At 37.2% G+C, this 14767-nt stretch overlaps 1 protein-coding gene across 2 annotated transcripts in view; it reads left to right on the top strand.

Annotated features, from left to right (window-relative positions):
- LOC120347794 (uncharacterized) overlaps positions 1 to 14062 on the top strand; it is a 31010-nt gene extending 16948 nt beyond the window's left edge. Inside the window, exons 2-11 of one of the 2 annotated variants that reach the window (XM_039417893.2) lie at positions 1477 to 1621; positions 2128 to 2992; positions 3462 to 3615; positions 4518 to 4630; positions 5572 to 5666; positions 6265 to 6363; positions 8393 to 8529; positions 11195 to 11348; positions 12518 to 12737; positions 13868 to 14062. In XM_039417893.2, coding sequence (XP_039273827.2) covers positions 1477 to 1621; positions 2128 to 2992; positions 3462 to 3615; positions 4518 to 4630; positions 5572 to 5666; positions 6265 to 6363; positions 8393 to 8529; positions 11195 to 11348; positions 12518 to 12737; positions 13868 to 13928 — 2043 coding nt within the window. In that variant the 3' untranslated portion in view covers positions 13929 to 14062. The remainder of the gene's footprint in view (positions 1 to 1476; positions 1622 to 2127; positions 2993 to 3461; positions 3616 to 4517; positions 4631 to 5571; positions 5667 to 6264; positions 6364 to 8392; positions 8530 to 11194; positions 11349 to 12517; positions 12738 to 13867) is intronic. The other variant, XM_039417894.2, reaches the window with a different exon arrangement.
- The last annotated feature ends 705 nt before the right edge of the window (positions 14063 to 14767 follow it).

The raw sequence follows: 14767 nt of genomic DNA, 5'->3' as shown, positions 1-14767 counted from the left end.
AGTAAGCCATGGCCCACTGCTGGACCAGACAAACCTTTTCAGATAAGCCACAACCCTATTAAAAAAAGCTCGAGGTATTGATAAATCGGACCTCCTGAAGTATGCGCACCAAGATGGCGCACAACCTGAACTCAGGTTGTGCGACACCTTGGTACGCATACTTCAGAAGTACAGATAAATCAGTTAAACTTTGATTGTAGTAGCTATGAATGATGATGCTGTTTTTGTTACTAGTGATAATTCACATTCTAATTATTAAAGTGGATGTGTCTATTTTTACGAAAAGGATTTGGTTTTATTTTTCTTGTAGTTTTTTTTTTTTGCATGGGCAGTTACTGGGCCACAACATTTTTTGTCTAACAAAAGTGGGCCACAAAAAAAAAAGTTTAAAAATAACTGTCTAATGGTTTGGTTATGTTAGCATAGCAGGTTTCAAAATTCGACTCAAATCCCTTTCCCGCCATTTCACTCAGGCAAATTATAAGGTGGGCAAGGACTCCGGTCTTTTCAAACTGCAGTATCTTCACACATAGCAGTAGCTGCTTATACAGAGCCTTGTTCGGAATAAAGAGCGTATAAGAGCAAATAAATATTAAAATAAAATGAGGCAGCAATTTCAAGTCAAAATATGTCATCGCACAAAACAAACAAAAACATAATTTGTGTTTCATCTCGTGGGAAAATAAAATTTTGATAGGACGTATTCCCAAAGGAACGTAAATGTTTGCTTCATTTTAGCGGGAAACGCGTTTATTTAGTGTAATGCCATGCTTTGAAATAGAAAACAAGAGTTGGAGGCAGAAAGTCATAATATATTGAGGTTTCTCGAATGTTTTATTAAAATGCTGTTGCCTGAAATGAATGGGGCAGTCAATGCTATGTTGGCTGTTCTGTTGTCTGTCAATTTAGAACTTAGTTGGTGTCACTCGAAATAATCCAAATATATCAAGAGGCGAAGATTTCGAGGGCTATACTAATATTGAGACTGATTGAATGTTTATAATAGTACCATTAGCAAGAACCATCAGTTCTTACATTATCAAGTATTTTTGTCAGCTATTTCGTTCAGATATCGATTCTTAGGGCATGTTTCGAAACCTTAAATAAAGACACACCTTTCGAGTGAGAAAATTTTAGTGATATTAAGATTGCACTCACCAAGCATGCTAGTAATTTAGGTCTTAACCTGAAAGTTTGCCGATTCAGTATGATTAGAATTGTTTTTCGTGAAATTGTTTTATACAGTCCTTCGTTGAAGCCACAGGTTAGAGGCGTTAGCCCAAAGTCTTTGCCCATTGATTCACCATGCTTTTATTGGCCAGGTTATGCCCAACATGAAAAAACACAGCGCTATAAAAGCATGGCAACTCTGCAATCATCAGAGAGTGCCTGCTCAACATCTGTTTGAGGCAAATTTATGCAACACTAATATATCAGAAGATGATATAAACTTTTTCGATCATTGTGATATCACAGGGTGCTTATCAACGGTTTGTTACGTCTATAATACGACTCTGGAAGAGAGAAGAATCAGAGAATAGTGACGTCACACAGGAAGCAACTAATTCATCATCTGAATTACTAACAGACGACAGCCCGACTAAAAAGGAAAGCAACTCGGGTATGTTATGCTGTAGTTGGATATATCATTGCAATCAGTTGACGCACAAGTATCGCATTAGTATACAGTATAGCTTATTGCATACGGGTTTTTGCCTCCGTATAGCGCAATAGTAACTTGAGTAAATGTTTGAGGATTGGAATTAGTTCATATACATGTGTGTGTGCAAATTTAGTTCTCTGTGGGAAAAGTTATATTCAAATCCGGGGGTAGGTTGCCAACTCCTTCGGGGTTTGAAAAATGTAGACTCAAAACCCGCCACAGGATTAAAATTTTTTTTTAATCCAGCTCCGAGATAACTTCGCTAATAACCTTGCTACTTTAATAGTCACTCTTTATTTGCATATGTTGTTAAAAGATGGTACGACATATTCAACGCATTCGATAATTTAAATATATCGCCTTCTCCGCCACAATGAAATATTATCCTCGATTTGTGATATAATTAAAAGGCCAATTTACTATGAACTGCTTGCTAGATAAGAAATAATTTCCTTTATATTCAGTTTCAGAAGTTGCCGAACCATATTTCTTGGCCAAAGAGGAACCTCCTAGTCACTCTTTACCGGATCTATTAATTGAGGATATACCTATCAAAGAAACTTCACAATCACTGAATAAAAAGAAACCTTCGAACTTAAAACGTGGATTATCACTTCTCAGATTAACTCAAAGTCGTTCAGCAAATGACTTAAAACAGTCGGATGAAAAGTACATCGACAGACGTCCAAGAAATAACTCATCGCCTGTATTAGCAAGAAAACTATCAAACACTAATTTACTTCGGCCTCCATCGTCTTTGAATTTATACGAACGACATCCACGATTGAGAAGAGAGAAAACAAGTTCATCAAATTTATTTCGTGATAGTTCCCCAGTTAAACGTGGTCGCTCTACCTCGAACTTACTCAAGGACCATCCACCGGTTGTTTTAAGACGAAATCTTGGGACTTCTGATTTGCTGGGTCCCCCACGGGTACAGTTACGACGTGAACTATCAATATCGAATCTATTTTTAGGTTCACCCCGGGTCAAATCCCAACGAAAACAGCGACCAAAATCAGTATCAGACATTCTAATTCCTGACCCGTCGCAAGAAAAACTCAAACCTCAAAACAAATCGCCGACAACTTTGAAACTAAGTCCCAGAGTTTTTAAAAATACTTTAAAAAAGACTAAATCTGATCCGCCACTAAGTCCCGAAGCCGGGTCTACAGCACGCAACAGAACTCTTACTATTGCCTCAAGGTTTTCTAAATTTGCTTCTAAGAAAATTGACGGTACTTTACGGAAACGGACTAAAACTGACGCAAAATTTAAACTGACAATCATGGAAGAAATTGAAATAGGAAAAGGCAGGACAATGCCTGTGTAAGTAATTTAAGTTATTTTTAGACAGTCATAAATATGTGGAACAATTAGGCATATAAAGTGGAACTGAGGATAAAATTTGTGAATCGACGGAAAGGAGCAAACAAGCCCATGTATCCTAAACGAATAATTAGTTGAATATTTTCATACCCGTCAAAAATTGATGGCCAGGCAACACCCCGTGGTTCGCCTTATTATTATTTTAACTTATAGGTTTCCCACTCCCCTAGGACAAATATAAAAATCCTATCCCGAAATGGCGGAAAGTGCCAGGATGTACGATGCCAATTCATTGCTACTTTATTTATAGCAATTCGATGCTAAAATAAATTCGATGATATCATACTGGATTGGAATACAACGTCGAAATTCGTTTGAATATTTCGAAATATTGTAAGGTACAGCGGAAAAGTATCCCAAAATATTCCCTCAATTTAAATTATAATCTCAAAATAAAAATTACATTCAGAGAGCCGTTCCTTGGTCGACTTCGAGACTACAATACATATTACGAAGAAAGATCAGCATTACAATTCAAATGGAAACAGGATAAATCTGGCAACCTACTTGTGGATGGAATGTTAAATATTTATTGGGGATTGAAACGATCAATTCGATTACAGGTGAGTGAGTACTCTATACTCGAGTCGATGACTCCAGCCTTCTAAATACTGCTGGTAGTCATCGGTGTTGGATTAGGACGAGTGGAGCTCTGGTCACTGTTGACAATTCCTTATTTTTTTTCAATTTATTTAGAAAATGATATACCTTAGTGACAATTTCAGATATGTTTTGCTACTTCGGCCTTCGCTACGACCCAGTTCACTTTATAAACACAGATTTTGAGACTTCCCTCGAATAAAGTTTTCTTAAAATCGCCAACTTATTTATAAATTGCTGCAAATTTTTTTTTAAAGAAGGGACCCTCTCCGGTTTTGCATTGCCTATCCAATATATTACACCAGGGGTGTGCAACCTCTGATACAGACGGGCCAGATACAAATAACTGGCTGAAACCGCAACTTGCTTTAACCTATGCTTTCTGGTACAGTTGCAGGCACAAAAAGGCATTGTAACGTCATTAGGCATATATAATGAATTAGAATCAGGCAACGCAAAGAGATTGGAAATTACTCGCACTTGCCAAATTGAACTAAATCAAAAACTCGTTTCGCACAACATTCAAAATGGGCACTTCTCTGCGGGTTGCACAATTTTTCTTTGTGGGTTGGCCCGCGGGCCGCAATATTACACCATGGGTGAGGTGGTTAGCGTGAGATTCAAACTCGATATATTTAACTTGCGATTTTCGTACCAACAAAATGCGTTCAACTCGAAAACCACGTCGATAATACTGTATGAGTAATTGCACACCATTTCTCAATTAGTTTCTAAAATCATTCCGTTCAGTCGCGATAAGATAGTCCTGCTTTAAGCAAACGCCATAAATATTTAAACGTTCGCCGGCTATTACTGGAAGAACAAATAAAACCTTGCGATTTATCCTTCATTCTCTAATACTTAGATGGCAGATGGTGGAGTGAAGATCCGTCCACAAAGTCAACTAGAAGACATACAAGCGGAAGCTGTTAGAAAATTTGAAGTCTTAACGACTGGGGAACCAATAAAAGAAGAAAAGTAACATTCATTTCTTTTGTTTATCCCCTTTAGAACAGTGGTTTTCAAACTTTTTAAGCCAGGCCCCAATAAGCTGAAAATAACAGATAGTAAGACGAAAGTATGTTTTATTCAAAAAACACCGTAAAAATACGTGGATGGAACGTAAATAATGAAATGAAGGAAAAGTTTAAAAATGCAAATATGCAAAATAGGGCTGGCAAGATCAAATCTTACAAATATATTTATTTAGCTTCATGTCTTCTCAAAAAATTGTCTTCAGTTTTAGAGCATGGAAAAAATTATCCATTGATTTATGTTCTTACAATTTTGTTTGGTTCGGCGAAAAGAGTCATTTTTGTCATTATCTGTAATCCACTCGCTTTTAAAAAATAAATCATATAAGAGTACTCTGTACTCTTGCTACAGTATGCTTTCCTTTTACGAAATGGATTGATGAAGACTTGATCACTCCTATCCCGGACTTTAATCTTCAAACTCATAGGACACGATGCCTATTTTTAATTCCAATCAATTTTTCCGAACACCCTTTTTTGACTGGGCGTCGATCCTAAGAATTTTTGGGTTTTCATAGAAAAAAAAATTTCTTGTAAGTAATGTCACGTCACTCACTCAGAAGTGAACTCTCAGTAAGGGTACGGGCGACCCTGAAATAAGGTTACTTTTGTAGCATGTGTACCAGGTTAGGGTTAGGCCATAATTTTATTCCAATTTTCCTTATTTTAGTTATATCACAATTTCGGGGACTGTCTGTGTTAGTCAGCTGAATATACCCCTAGCCATAGGTTTCAGTCCCTTTACACAACTTGATGTAAAATAGGCAAACAAAATTAGTTACCTCCATATTGGTACACATACTTCTGAAGCGCCGAAATAGGTTTGCAACAAGCCTGCGTTGGAGCAATATTGAACTAACTATGTAACATTTTTGTTTTTCACAGCGTCAACATAGTAATGAAGAATGAGAAATTGAGCGGAACGATAATGCGGAAAAAATTGAGCCGACCAAGAACAATCGGAGAAACTCCAACAAATGGTGAGATACAGAAAACTATCTTCTATCAGCTAGTACTTTAGTACCAAACCCGAAGCTCGAGCGGCATATATTGTTCAGCGTATTTTCCTAGAATGCCTCAATCTACGCAACACTCAACGTGAGTGATCCATTTTGGTAAAACTCAGTGCGTGGAGATTGGGTAGACTGCCACACTTTTAGGAGTATTTGGAGTTGTTTATGTAACCACAGGTTACAGGAAATATCAAAATAATCCTGAAGACTTGTGGTTTTTAACACGCCAATGTCTATTAGTCTAGAAATGCAGTTTCTAGCGCACACGGCGAGAGACAAAAAATTTATGTCTTTCTGCATTTATCAATGAATTGCCCCAAACACCTACGACCAGAGTATAAACCAAAGTGGACTTCCCTCGAAAATGATTTAGGATTATTATAAAAGTTAGTACTGGTACTTCTGGTTTTGAATTGAATAATTTTGAAGAGGGAAGCGCATTTTTGACCATCCCTATGCGCCATTGAGTTCGTGTTCCGGAGCACAATTAAAATTTCCATAACCGTGCATGCGCAAATTATGTGAATTCCGAACGGCGTTAATTCCAATATTTTTATTGCAATAGGCAATGGTGATGTTACTATAAATATCGAAAATGGAATTCTTGGGGAAACCAGTCATCGAAGTTATGATAGAAGGAGAATGGCTTTGCGATTAAGAAATGGTAAATTATTTGTTAATAATTAAATAATTTACAAACGAATCAATCAAATTTGCGTTATTTGTGTATCGACAATTCTTTGATTGGAGAGTCGATAACGGCCGTTAGATGTCGCGCGTGATTTTTTTTCTGTTGCTTTGTATGAGGGCGTCTCTAATTTCGCTCTCCTCTTGAGTGCATTAAGTTATGGGTCAAGTATTTTGTGTATGTGACTGGCCGTTAGATGTCGCTCGTGATTTATTTGTTCTTGTTAAAATCGGATTTTTCCCAGTAATTACTCGAGTACAAAGAGTTCTGCGTCAACTATTCAGTGCATGCAAAATAGAAAATACTTTCTCCAGAAAGCTAATGATAACATAATTTATTTTAGGTGGAGGTCTACGGCGATATGTTATGTTAACTAGCTGGTGAATTATGGTGTGAATAAATGCATAGGAAAAACCTTAAAAAAATACTTTTGTCATAAAACGTTTCATGCAAATGACTCCAACGCAAAGTCTGACCTATTGGTATAATATTAGGTATATGTCATCGGCCATTTTGCAAATAATCCTTTCGCGCGACCTAGCGGTAGTCAAGAGGTTGGGCTTGATTGTATGATTGTATTCTGGGAATCTAGGTTTCGCTTTTTGGAATATAATTAAAACCTTGTATTACAACGCGTTTAACTGATCCAAAAAACATTCTCACATTTTTAACGAGCGCCTTAGAGGGTTGTTTCAAAACCGAGTGACTCGAGAATTGAACACGCTTATTGGTTCAAGTTTTGTTATGTTATTCTTTTATGTGCATTTTATTTAATTTAATATTAATCTAACACAAAACCCGTTAGGTTAACAGTTATATAAATACAGTGGTTGTCAATCATTCTTTCAGTTTCAAGGCCCATTTTTCGCTGCGCAATTTTTTTGACCTGTTAAGTTTTTCATATAGAATGAAAAAACTACAAGAAAAACAAAAAATTCTTCCCGCGAAAACAACCAATTTCACTTTAATATTTAGAATAAAAATTGCCACCCTGTAGCAAAAACAGCATCATCAAGCATTGGTTCTACTATGTAATTTAACTAAGTTTATTAAAAACTCAGTTATTTTGGTACTCCCGTAGTATGTGTACCAGGTTAAGGTTATGCCATAATTTTATTCCGATTTTCCTTATTTTAGTTCTATTACGAGCTCGGGGACTCGTAGTAAAACTCGTCTGTTTTAGCCAAATGAATATACATAGGTTAGTTACCGCCATATTCGTACACATACTTCTGGAGCGCCCATTTTTTAATAGGTTTGTGGCTCGTTTGAAAATTTTCTGTTTTCTGTTGTTGAGAACTAGTAGTTTAACTGTTTATTTGGTGTGTGTAACTACTGTTCGTCTCTCGTCTGTATGCATGCTCTGAGTGCAAGCATGCTACAACTATGCTCAACTTTAACTCATTTATTTGCTTTGTGCCATATGGTTCTACGGTTTAAATATCCGGCTTCATATTAGCCCACATATTTGTGAGAAGTTACTAGTGGCCTTGCAGTTGAGATATATTTTCAAGCTTATTTCTTATTGGTTTATGTTTTTATATGTTAAATGATTTTTTATTGTAAAATAAAATCAATATTCTTTAAATTATTAGCAGTTTTATTTTTGTTACATATTATGTTGAGTGGATTGAGACGAAATCTCTAATCTCATTATGCCAGCTCATTTGGGCTAAATAACAATTCAACGATAACTTCATTGCAGCTTTTTGCAGTTTATTCAGCGGCACTTGTGGCTTAATGGGCGTGTTATAATATTGTTACATTTAATTAATTTAATAACTGAATAGTACACTGATTTGAATCGATATAATATATTGTAATTGAATATTTTTAATATATGCAGTTTTTCGCCATTCAACGTTCTAATATACATTGCAATACAAGCTACCATCACACTCGGGCTACCGGTACCAATAGTACACAATGCAAAAATAAACATAATATATTTATATATTAGTTTACCTAATCATATTAACAACTACCACAAATTTATTTGCAATAGGAGGTCAGAAAGTTCACGTCAACACAGAGGACAGTGATGGGCTTCTACGGCAAAAGAGCGTCATCTTGCGGAAACGATTATCAAGCAAAAGTGGAAAAAAAAGATTCTCGATCAATGGTCATGCTTACAATCATCAAGTAAGTTACACGAATAAAATAGGTCTCATACTTTATAGCAGGGCTACTCAACCGGCGGACCGCGGTTCGAATCCGGACTGTTCGAGAGCTAAATTTGGACCGCAGCTGCAAGTCACTAGAAGACATATATATATATTATGGTCCTATGGGGGCGAATATTTTACAATGGTGACCGTACATTTGAACCCACGTACATTTGAACCCATGTGTATATCCGCGGGTTCAATCTATATACGGGGCTAAAACCCATGGGTTAGAGTTAGTATGGGTTCAAATATCCGCAAAACAAAACAAAAAATTCCATAGGTGCAATATATGCAGGTGCAATTGTCGTGGGTTCAAATGTACGTGGGTTCAAATGTACGGGAACCTTTTACAATATCTCATGCGATCAGCTACACTACTAGAATCTTGTCATACCGGAACCGAAGCGCGATAATAAAAATTCCTCCTTTATTTTGTCAAACGATGCATTCGAAATTTTGTTTACATAGTTAAGATATATTCTCGGAATGACCGGACCCCGATAGTTTTTTAATTTTGTATACGAATTTGACGAAAATAGTTGAGTAGCCCTGCTAGACAGTTCCCAACTAACATATCAAGGCGCAAGCATAATATGCTCAAACAATTAACATTTAAGAATTTCCGGTCGCATATTGAATTGCTAATACAAAACAATCATTTTATTGTACCAGAAAGTATTTCAAAGTTGCACTAAAAAGAAAGCTGCGCTTTTTTACCGTCAACTAGTTTCTGCCTGGTTTTTGCGTGGCGATATCTACCACGTATAAAATTATTATAACAGTCTAAAATTAAACAAAAAATAAACAGTATAATTTACTTGAAAATAATATCAATAACTTTTACTCTTACATTTACCAACATTTGATGAAACTTTATCAGACTGAAACAGGATTACATCGCTATATCCCAAGCTTCAAAGTCAATACATGCCGGAATATAAATTGGCGCATAGGATAACCACACAAACACGCAAAGAAATGGTTATGACAAGCCCACTAGAAGTACTTGTGGTACTGAACTAAACCCCTATGATCTAATAAGCGTGGTACCCTTAACATGACGCAATCAAAAATTAGGGCGGCATATGACGTACACTAGAAGTACTTGTGCTGTTGTGGAACACTAGATGTCAAAATTTCTACAATAAACAGACAGGCGGTGCTGGATCAATAACAAATAAAAATGCACTCACCTATATCTCACTTTCTTCTGGAATCGGAACTAAATTCAAGCAATGGTAGTATGTTCATCCACACTTTTCAAACACTACATCAGCTTCTACAAATTGCACTTCCAAAACGTAGATAATGACTGCGCAGGCTAGCCTGCGATCATTACAAATTAGCCGTTACCAAAAACCAGCGTAGATAGCAATTCACAGCAATCACCCGCCGCGTGCTTTTCTGAGCCTCAGTTGCCAGTTATTACCCCTAGTCTAACCCTCACAATTCCATAATGGAATGCCAGCTGCGGCACAAGAATGGGTCAAGTCAAGTCAATTTTTTTCCGAGCAGTAAATAATCGTACACAATTTACGTGAAAATGATATTTACAGTTTTACTAGAGCCGCTGGTAACCGAAGCTGGCCACAGGCCTACGACGAGTAAGCAGGCTTGAAATGCTACTAAACAATTTCCATAATGCCAACAGGTACCGGTACTTCCATTTTACCTGAATATAGTGTAATCGTACCAAACTTAAACGCCACCAAGTACTAAATTTGATTAGTTAGAAGTTATCACGCTAATCATCATTACCGGTAGTCAGGTACCTGACTCCTGTATTTTTTCGAACTGACGGACGGTTCACCAAAAGACTGACTATGACGTCAATATTATTTTATTTATTTATTAATTGTGATATCATATTTTGTTGCTCGCATGTGTTCAGAGTTACATATCCGGTTACGGTCCGGACTCCGGTAATATGTCAGTACAGGGAGTCCTCGGGTTACGACGGTCGCGACTTACGCTGTTTCATGTTACGAACGCACTTCCGAAAAAATATAAAATAAAATTCTGTACTGTAATATCTAAGCCCTTAAACTGGATAATTGTGATCAAGAAAATCAGTGCTTTGGGCTCATTGGTTTTCCTCATATACATCGTACTTTTTGCATTATTTGTACATTTTATTACTGTACCATACTTTACAATACAACAAGATATGTATAGAGTAATTTATGTACTGTACAGTATAATGTCCCGACTTACACTAAAATTCGGGTTACACCGCTTCTCAAGAACGGAACAACGTCGTAAGTCGAGGACTCCCTGTAATGGATAATGTAGTTAATTTCACTGCCAAGCGTTTTTTTTTTGTCGTATATGATTAGCTATGTATTATACCATATTTGCAATAATGAAATTCAAAATTTTCAGAACGTGTTCTATTCCGTAATGAACTTATTAACAACGGGTTCCCTTGTTTCAAAAAATGTATTTATGTCACTACGTTATTACATAACTTCAATGCATGCCAAATTCAACGCTGGTCGTTAGCTCGTTTTGAGCAGTGACGATGGTGTTTTTTGCTGGGGGCTTTGCACAAAAGATCCGTAACTGGGGGTGCCAACACATGTAACTCTAACGAGTAATACCATGGCCTTACTTAACAACAAACTATTATACATTTCCAGACTTCAGTATTCACACCAGACTACGCTTCTGTCACGAATGTTCGGATCACAAGTAAAACATGCTGTGATGATGTTATCAAACATTTACTCAATAAATTTCGCGTTGAAAACAGCTCTGAAGAATTTTCACTGTATCTTGTCAAAGAAACTGGAGGTGAGTAAAAAATGCTTTAACGCGATCTCGACCGTCCGTCATATCTCTCTATCTGCAGGTGCGTAGCCAGGAATTTTTAAGGGGGATGGGTCTGACATTTCTAATTTCCAAGTTAAACCGTAACAGCATGCGGAAAACGTGTGTGTTTCAAGAGTCCTGAGGGTCTCGGGTGTCGCTGCTCGATAACCATTCCTGGTTCCCCGCGACTTCCCTTCTCCAGTAAAAATGTGATTTCAGTTTTGTATTTTGTTAATTTCGAATGTTATTTTGGTGCTCCCGAAGTATGCGAACCAAGATGGCGGACATCGGAACGTAACATGGGCAACAGGTTAGAGTTAGGCGATACTTTTTTTCCAATTTTCCTTATTTTAGTCCTATTATCAGTTCGAAGACTAGCCAATAGCCTCCCGTAGTATTTATACCTAAAATTATGGCCTAACCCTAACCTAGTACACATATTACATTCCGATGTCCGCCATCTTGGTTCGCATACTTCGGGAGCACCAATTGTTGGCTTGGATCTGGAATTTTCAAATTTCTTGAGACTCAAATTTGACCCGGACTCGTGACGCACGACTTGGGGTTCAGAGAAATGTGCTCAACAGTGTTTCTAAAACGATATATATTAAATATTCGGTCCTCCTGAACTATGCGCACCAAGAAGGCGGACATCGGAATGTAATATGTGTACTAGGTTAGCGTTAGGCCATAATTTCAGGTATAAATACTACGGGAGGCTCTTGGCTAGTCTTCGAACTGTTAATAGGACTAAAATAAGGAAAATTGGAAAAAAATTATCGCCTAACCCTAACCTGTTACCCATGTTACGTTCCGATGTCCGCCATCTTGGTTCGCATACTTCGGGAGCACCAAATATTCGGCCCTCCTGAAGTATGCGCACCAAGATGGCGCACAACCTGAACTCAGGTTGTGTACTAGGTTAGGGTCCAGGTTGTGCGCCATCTTGGTGCGCATACTTCAAGAGTACCAAATATTCTTCTAATGCTCTTTTAATTTTATTTTATTAATCTGTTGATGATGATTTTACGCGTAATACAATTAAACTATCGCACAAAGGTTCCAAGTGACTCTGGAATGTTTCTTTGGGTTTTCAATCCACCAAAATGGTTGAAAACCAGTGCCCTCAAAATATTCTTCCATTTTTACAGAACGACGTGAACTCACTCGTTCCGAGTTTCCTTTGATAACACGAGTACTATCCGGTCCGAACGAACAGTTTTGTAAAATCTTTATCATGGACCGAAATATGCATCGAGATATCTCAAGTGAAGTTGCTCAATATATCAAGTTGGACTTGAACATTTTATCTATGGTTGTGAAAAAGTTCAATGAAGAAGAGGAGAGAGAAACAGAAAGAATGAAAGAAAGGTAGGCTGGTAGACTGACTATTTGATTCAGAAGTCTTGCTGCACTCTAAATAAAACAAATGTATTTCTGTAACGTTGGATCATAGTCGAAAAATGCTTGTCTGAAGAAATCTGACCCCGGTAAGACGAAATTTTCCAGAAATACATTTGTGTTAGCGTGCAGCAAGACGAATCAAATAGTAGAATTATCTTTCTCCTTGCCACAGCATCCTTGCGTTACACGCACACGGATCCACTTCCACAAAGGCATAGAACAAGGAAAGTTAACTAGTTAGTCTTTCGTAATCCCTACTGATAGTTATGGTAGATTCAATTCAGTCAAACTTTTGGTCGCGATAACTCAAGCTTAAAAACCTATCCTAAATGCTAATCAATAAATCGCAGCATTTATCGATACCATATACAGTTTGGTCTACACAGATGTATTAAATGAAGTAAAAATACTTGAACAATCACTGATTAAAAAACAACAAACCTGGTTAAGATATATTGAGAACTGACTTCATAACAAAATTTAAATTGTAAAGGGACTTTATGGACACCCTGTATAACAGGCTGCAACTGTAACTCTCACTGCAATAATTATCACTATCATGTGGAACATGTTTCGGGAGATGGCAATTTATAGAAGTGATTTCCAATGAATATGAAACGTTTTCAAAACGTATTTAACGCAATTAAACACGCTGTCGACTTGATTTAAGTTAGACTAGAGCAATATCTATCTAACACTCGGGTGACAAGTGACTTGACCTGACTGGTAACTTGGAGTTTAGCGTCCGCTGTCCAACCCAGAATCATTCAAAACCATCATTCACAACTATGCTTTATTGTACCCAATGTTATACGGAGATGTACACCGAATGACATATAGAGGTGTACCCGAGAATTGGAAAAAAAAATTGGGGTTTAGTATCGGGCGCCGTAAGAATTCTTCCTTGACGCCGTAAGAATCGGCCGCCATGGGTGAGGTGTGGGAATGGAATTTGAACTCGAAATGTGTAATTTGCGATGCGAAGATACGACAGCCAAAACAATAATTTTGTAATGTGACCCCTCTGCGTGTTCATTAATAATTACAAGGTACTAAAATCAAATCAATTGAATAATTATTGTTTTCTTATTTATTAGGTACGAAATGTATCGGAAGATGCTGAAGAAGCGAATAGAGGAGTTGGCATCCGAGACGTGACTTCAGAGAACGTCACAGTAATGATGCCACAAGGATATGCCATGGACAAAATATACGTTTGTGGCACTGAACAAGACGCCACGGAATCATCAAACTGCCATTGGATGAAACAGTACTAGCGCCAGTCCTTGACGTGTGACATCGACAAACGCCATGGCGCGACGCCACTAATTTAATTTATTCCATTCTATGAACAATGGTTCGATGGCACCAATGCCATGTCACTATTTTGCACAAACTGACTTTAATATGAGCAATACAATAAATTTGAAGTAACGAAAATTGATTATAGATAAATTATAGACAATATATCCAATACTAGAGTATTGGACTCGTGGCAATTCTCGGAAATGTGACACCATATAGATGCCATGTTATCAAACTAATGTCACTAAAGTAAACAACATGTCTGACTTAAAGTTTGACGCCACCAATGCAATACCAATATTTTTGCACGAAATTACCTTCAATTACCCTACTATTACAAAAAAAATTCAAAAACACAGAAAATTTCAAAAAAGTTCTAGGTCAGGGGTGGGCAACCCTTGGCACGCGTGCCGAGCCCATTTATTCGGCACGCGAGCGAGGCTTCAGAAACGGAATCGTTTTTTTTTTTAAGAAAAAAAGTTCCAAGACTCTGAATTATCTGTTGAAACTCTGCGTACGTTTAATCATTATTGTTTGTTAGCAATCCGTTAGCAATCCGTACTCTTTTTGTTCTTTCATGACATATGGCTTTAAAGAAATATATTATAACGTCACAACTGAGTGAGCTCTCGGCAATTTTGGTCGGCACGCGGAAGAATTTTGTCATTAAATTTAGTCGATTTTGGCACGCG

The sequence above is a fragment of the Styela clava genome, chromosome 11 (genome assembly GCF_964204865.1).
Source record: "Styela clava chromosome 11, kaStyClav1.hap1.2, whole genome shotgun sequence".
Classification (NCBI taxonomy): domain Eukaryota; kingdom Metazoa; phylum Chordata; class Ascidiacea; order Stolidobranchia; family Styelidae; genus Styela; species Styela clava.
Note: the sequence above shows the minus strand (reverse complement) of the source record. Positions and strands in the feature narration are given on the sequence as shown.